Below are 7,261 nucleotides of genomic sequence, written 5' to 3' on the forward strand. Positions count from 1 at the left end.
GTTAGTATTGAGGACAAAAGTTGTACCTCTTTCTTTAAAAAAACAGATGCTCTAATAGTCCATTGACCATTGGATTGAGAGTAGTATTGGAGTGAGACCAAGCGGAACAAGAGGTAATTAGCAATGCAGTACATTAGGAAATCAGCAGTGTGCTACTGGATAGGTTGCATGTGTCTGGAATTTTCAATCCAATTTCACGTACAAGCTTCCCTGAAATTCTATGGAAGATCGGCCCATAAGCAGTACATCGTACGTGAGGCGGCCCACAAAAGGTCAATGGGTCCTAATTGCACCCGACATATTGTTTCAATCTGCATTTCTTATACATAGCACGCTACCCCAAAGCATTATGTAGCGCACTTTAGTATTCGTGTGAAGCCGGATTGAACACACATGCATGCTTCCTCCTCCTTATCTTCCCGAACATGGCGATGCTCCTCCTCGCAATTAGGGTTAGGATCTTAGGGTTTGGGTCCTTGGTAACTCCAACGAGGTTGTCGTTTAGGATTCTGGCTAGCTTGGATTTAGATGGGGAGAGCTTTGGCTGTGGAGGGAGGCTTGGGGAGGAAGATCGGCCTGGCGGTGGTGGCAGACGCAGTGACGTCACGACGATGGCACGCGAGCGTCACAAAGATAGCTTGACACAGCTAGGTTAGCGTGGCGGCGGAAGTAGATTCAGCGATGGGGAGTCATCAGAGACGGAGAAGGAGGGTGGGAAACAGGCATCTCAATAGAGATGAAGAAGAAGCAAGAGAGGAGAAGGTGCAACAGGGAAGAAGAGGGTCGAGGTGGCAACATGGGAAAGAAGGGAGGAGAACTAAGGACGGAGATGGTCAATGACAGGTTACTCCTGCATTGGGGACGATGACGGTGAGGTGACAAGGAGGCTGAGCAGGATATAGGTAGAGGCAGGAGGCGATGACACGGTGAGAAAGAAGGCAACTCATGGACCTAATTATGCGGGCTATGGGTCGTGCTCAGGGGCGGATCCACCCTAGGGGCAAGTAGGGGCAGTCGTCCCAGGTCCCTGGGTCGAATCTAAAGTACCCTGCTCAGTGCCCTGGTCCAATCCGCCCCTTGTGGGCTTGAGTTGTCCAACCCAGACGTCTAGTCTTTTGCTTCACGAGTAGTCTGCGCTGCAGCGTGCTCCCAAAGCGAGGCTTGATTTGCTTGTCAACTCCTAAGCGGTCCGCATGCAGTTGTAGCATGCTCCTGAGACCGACCAGGACAATAGTCAGCATGTGGCACGATGACACAGCACGACATGCCAGCGCCCATCCGCGGTCCGCCTGACGCCTTGACAGCCTGATCCCCAAGCGGCCAGGCCCATCTAGTGTCCGGCGTCTGCAATCCCATTCTCTCGTGAGGCAATGAGGGTGTGACTCCCGTGATCCTGTCCGCCCGAGCCCAGAGCAGGTGACGTTGGGGCCAAGCCAGTGATTACCTAATGGCGTTGGAGGGGAGCTCAAACACTACACCTCCTGATGTCACCCGATCTCATGTGCCCAATGTCCCGTCCTCTTCCACCAATGTTAAAATCGGTAAGTTCCCCTAAATCACAATCGGCGTAGTGCAATACTGATTTTATGATCTAGAGTTCAGAATATCTAGTCATATATGATGATCGTTGACGGATGTGTATTGTATTGATGTGTTATTATGTAACTTTGTATGCTTAATTAGTTATGTTATCTTGTTTGTTGTAGATACTATATGTAACTAACATATGAATTCATACATTTTTATTCTTCTTAGGCATCTGCTAGATTCTCTGAAGTTTTAGAGCATCTAACGAGTGGTTCAGTCATCAAGAGTCTATATTAGTAAAATTTGCTGCCTTTATATCGCGTTCTATATTTTTGCTATTTTTTAATGTAGATTCTGTAAAATTAAATGTGATTTGAACCATTACTTGTATTGAATATCAAGTGTATGTGCCCTTTCAATTTCTAAAGTAAAAGTTCACCTATGTTACATAAAATTCCTGGATCCACCACTGGCCACGCTATCCATAAACTTCTTTCGGTGGAGTAACGGATAGGGAGTCCCGTTTTCACCTTGCCCAGGTTGAAATAGAAAGGAGGTGCAATTGCTTCCATATGGCGAAGAGGCCTTCATCTGCTCATCGCATACGGACCAGTGCACCGCGATTTCGTTAATCAAACAGACGTGAAAGATAACTCCTCTTATTCACCTGATCAAGAGTAGTACATGTCGATCTCAGAAACGAAAGAAAAAAAAGTTGATCGATTCAAGGAATCAATCTGGAAAACCACAGAGTCCTAGGGCACAACAACACAAACCACGCGAGAGCGCCGTCGTGCCACCGGCGGGCCGGTGAACGTGCCGTCGACCGGCCGGGCCACGCGTTTTACCAACACAATCAGAAGACGGGCAGCTTGACCCGGTCGGCGCACTTGCTCCGCATCTCCAGCGGGCAGTCAATGAGCTTCTTCCCGTCGCGGCCCACGCACTGGTACACCTGGTACAGCTGCGACTCGCCGTCGGCGTCGCGGTTGCACTCCAGGTTCGCCTTGAACCCGGTGCCTTGGGCGATCGCGTCCCTGATGCTGCTCAAAAAGTAAGATTCGTCCTCCGATGGCACGATCCCGGCGTCCGCGAGGATGGACGTGAGGTTGTGCCGCGCCTTGAGCGCGAGCGCGGCCTCGAAGAACTCGTGCTGCTCCAGGTTCGAGCACGTGCCGTGCTTCTTCCATTCGTAGCTCCAGAACTCGAGGCTGCGCCCGCTCTTGCACGACAGCGTCGGCCAGCTCTTGTCCAGGGACGCCACGAGGTCCCTGATCTCCCACAGTTGCAGCGGGTTGCCGTCATCGCAGTACTGCGGCCAGCACCTCCCCCGCCGCCCGACGATGGAGAGGAGGGCGTCGTCGCCGAGCGCCGCGCGGGCGACGCCATGGCGGCCCCTGCACTCGGCGTAGTTGGGCCACAGGCCGTGGATACCGAAGTCCGCCGCCGGCTTGCCCGTGTCCGGGAAGCAGCAACCCCGCCACGTGTCGCAGAACGAGCCCGGCCACTGCATGCATCGAAGAACATACGTTAGCTTCGTCGCTTCTAAGACTTCGACCATGCATCCAATGCGTACAGAAAAAAAACATGTAATTACAAGAAAGCAATCTATATAGCTAGGGATCGATGATCCTGAACTTATGGAGGATACATCGATCGTTTGTCACCTGTTGAACAAAGTAGAAGAAATCGAACTCCTCCGCCGTGGACGAGACGGCGAGGAGAGATAGCAGCAGCGCCAAGGAGACTAGTACAAGCTTCGTCATCGTCGTCGGTCTTTGCGGTTTCCCTCCACTTCTGATGGTGTGTAGCACAACTACTTATAAACATCGATGCAACAAAGATCAACACCTACACATATTGTGCAGTAGTTACTAAATAAATTGAGTTTTAGAAAATATTTGGTAAAACTTATAGAACTTTGGCTAATTATAGTTTTCAAAATATTTAGTTTGGACACCTAAAAATCATATATGTAGATTTATCTTGAAAAATAATTTTATAATATTACAAATTCAATAATATCACATATATATTCTAATATAGAATAGTGATTAAACTATGTATTGAAGATCGTATTTTAGTAAAAATGACATGTATTTATAACTAGAGAGATTATACGCTAACATGCATGAGATATTATGGCGGATCTGGCCCAACAAGGCGAATATGCTTTCGATCGTGCTTCGTGGAAGCAACATGCAAGCGACTTGCATGTTCGATCGTAAGTCTGTAGGATAAAGAACGGAGACAGACCTGAGAGTCCATATAGGAAACAGGTAGGCCAATCCAATCCGGTACGAGTTCGGTTGCATTGCCTTCTCAATTTCAGAATTTTTTTAGGTCATGTGAATGTGTGTGTCCATGTTACTTGGTCCCGATTGCTTGATCTGCCACGCAAGGTAGGTGCAGGAACTACGAATCAAAGCACGCAGACGATGCTTATTAACCAGATAAGACAGTTCTGACCTGGAGAAGAAGAACGTGAATCAGAAGGACGTAGTAGCAGCGACGAGTGGTGCTTTGTTTATAGAAGATTATCAACTACTAACATGCACTTTGGTCAACGAAATTATGTATGAACTGACACTTGATCAGTTAAAATATAGCTCCCAAAGAATAGTATAGGTACAAGCTAGCTGCAAACAATGACAGGTTGGGGAAATGCTGGGCCGGCACACATTGCAGCCTCGCATCGGCTGATGGCACATTGAGAGTTACATCGAAAGTATTTTTAACGCAGAATGACTGGGCCATGGTTGAATACTTCGAGCTTAGTGTTCGTACAGGAGAGCCGGTTACGAACACAATGAGGTCGCCCCCAATCGCCATGAAGGAAAACACATTTGTATTGTGTACTAGTGTCATCAGTTTTACATGCGCATTCTGAAGTATTAAATTAAATATAACAAGTGTGTTTTGGATGGACTTGTTACAAGCCAAGATGGCCGAGTTGGTCTAAGGCGCCAGTTTCCGGAAGGGCATGGGTTCGAATCACATTGTTTTTCCCCTTCAGTTTCCTTTTTTTCTTCATCACAAGTTGAAAAGGTTATAGTCTATTGCTCAAATTGTAGCTTTTTAAAATTGGGACCGTACCTATCTAATGACAGATTTTGTAACCAAAAATCTGTCAAACTTTCAACCAATAAGATGCTGACAGATCATATGCAAAAATCGGACAGACAACACAATAAAAAATCTATCCATTTTTTGAAAGAGTCTGTCAATGATCATTACAGGTGCAACAAAAAAATAGAAAATCGGAACCCGCTAACATCCACTTGGAGCTTACATAAGAGGAAATATAGAACTCTAGTTGACTACACTGATCATACTTGTATAGTTCGTGTGCAAATTTAAATAAGCAGATTAGATTGTAGTTCTCAGAGAGAGATTGGGGTACACATTGCATGAGAGAACTACCAAGGGATTGAACTGAAATAACACTATGATGCTTACAGGCACATCATTGAAAGGAAAAAACTGAACTACAGTGTTCCTGCTGTTGTCCCTAATCTAATTTTGCTTAGCATAATCACAATCATGCTGCTTCTTTTTCCCCGAAAACTGAGTTATGGTTCATGTAAACCAAGATGCCTGCAACATGAACAATGATTAGTCTCAAAGACAAAATCACAAAGCAAAAAAGACTTCCATAAACAAATTTTTTTGCATATTTTTTAAGCAAAAATGCAAACAAAAGTAGAGGCATATGTCGTTCACAATTTAAACTCGAATGATAAGAATATCATCTCGAGAGAACTCGTCCACTTAGTACCAAAACACCACATTTCCATGAACTTGGTCACAAACACACCACATAGGGAGAATTAGAAAATAAAGAGGCATATAAAGAGAGAAATAACTAGATATATCTTATAAAGAGAGAATAATGTGACAAACACACACAAAGTTAGAGAAAAGCAAAGACAGAGAGAAAATAAAGAGAGAGAGAAATAACTAATATAACTTTTATATATATATATATATATATATAGAGAGAGAGAGAGAGAGAGAGAGAGAGATAAACAGAAAAGTAGAGACATAGAAGAATTAAGCGAGAGATAGAGAAATAGAGAAAAGGGAGAGAACTAAAGAGATAAAGCAAGTTAGAACAAGAGATAAACAAAGAGATAAAGAGAGAACCAAATATAGAACATGCAGAGAAACAAATAGATAAAGATAGAGCCATATATATATATATATGTATATATACATATATATATATATATATATATGTATATATACATATATATATATATATATAGAGAGAGAGAGAGGGGTAGAAAGAACACAAGAGAAAGAAAAGGATAAAGAGATAAGCAAAGATAAAGATATAGAGATATAGAGAAAGAGAGAGAGAGAGAGATAGAGACCTAAACACACGCACAGAGAGAGAGAGAGAGAGAGAGAGAGAGAGAGAGAGAGAGAGAGAGAGAGAGAGAGAGAGAGAGAGCAATATTCAGTACCTACTACATAACTAAAACACACACACAAGCGTACATAACTGAGAAGCATACAAACTACATAACTTAAAATAAAGAAGACCTGATAAGACACACTATGTAACTCAATATATAACCTCAGTATGTAACTCGCACTACATAAAAGAAAAAAAAAGTAAAACTATGTAACTCACTATGTGTAGGACCGAGATAGATGACTAGAAGGGGTGAATAGGAGCCTTACAGATTTCTTGTGAAATAGATGGTCTACTCCTTGTTCACCCAACGCTCCTCAAAAACGTACAAGCATAAGCATAAATTTTAGAGAGACAAAGCAAGAGAGAATGTTCTAAGGCAGCATGACTTTACAAAATGAATATGAGCCGTAGACTGTCACATCCCAAAATGCTAATTACAGGACTAAGCATGCATAATCATCATGACGATTTACTTTATATGATTAGTTATTATTTTGGATATTTGGGGGTAAAAATAGTATAGGAAGAGATTTGAAGACACTAAATACCTTGGAGAAAAGAAGAAAAGAAAGAAGTAAGAAAAGAGGGGGAAATTAGAACAAAATTCAGTAAAAAAAACTCTTCTCGCGGTGTAATCAGGCTCAACCGCGATCTGACCACCAGGTGGACAGCCACATAGGCTTGCCACGTTGGCTTCCTACAATCTAACTGACCCTTCCGCAGTCTGACCGCCAGCACACAGAAGCTCTCTTAAGTGGTTGATCGCCTCTCTCACTCCTCTCTCTCATTTGCCTCCCTCTCACTCTCATTCACTCTCTCACTCTCTCACTCCAACAAACCCTAGAGAGAGAGCTCCAAATCGACATGTCGACGGTCGGAGATCGGAGGTGGCAACTCACACAAGCTTCCCGAATGACTTCCCCAAGCTTCTTTGCCCTTTCCTCCCCACCGGAAGGGTTTCCTCGCTATTTCTTCCTCTACGAGCTCATTCACCCTCCGGGAGTCCAATCAGTGGATCAAAGCTTCCTTGGAGGATTCCGATCCAATATAAAGTTCATCTACACCTCTACGACGAGGTAAACATCCCCTACCATTTTCCCATCGTTTCCTAGCCCTAGGCGATCGCCATTTCAATTTTCACTGGTGAATACTAGGTCTAGATCTATTTTTTGTGGTTTTATGTGTTCGAACCATGCATGTCATCCAAACAATCATAGAATACATTCCCTTAGTCCTATGTAGTATTTTGGTGTCCTTCGTCGTCGAAGGTTTCGCCTTAGTCGTCGTTGACAACCCTGCGAAGGTGCTACC

General features: G+C 44.1%; 1 protein-coding gene across 1 annotated transcript; it reads right to left on the reverse strand.

Annotated features, from left to right (window-relative positions):
* Positions 1 to 2,206: 2,206 nt before the first annotated feature.
* Positions 2,207 to 3,372, reverse strand: LOC133893149 (ribonuclease 1-like). Its single transcript, XM_062334113.1, has 2 exons — positions 3,195 to 3,372; positions 2,207 to 3,034 (listed from the first exon to the last, which is right to left on the reverse strand). Exons 1-2 carry the CDS (start codon positions 3,291 to 3,293, stop codon positions 2,384 to 2,386), a joined length of 750 nt encoding a protein of 249 aa, XP_062190097.1. The 5' UTR covers positions 3,294 to 3,372; the 3' UTR covers positions 2,207 to 2,383.
* Between the last annotated feature and the right edge of the window lie 3,889 nt (positions 3,373 to 7,261).

Source organism: Phragmites australis, chromosome 15 (assembly GCF_958298935.1).
Source record: "Phragmites australis chromosome 15, lpPhrAust1.1, whole genome shotgun sequence".
NCBI classification, from domain to species: domain Eukaryota; kingdom Viridiplantae; phylum Streptophyta; class Magnoliopsida; order Poales; family Poaceae; genus Phragmites; species Phragmites australis.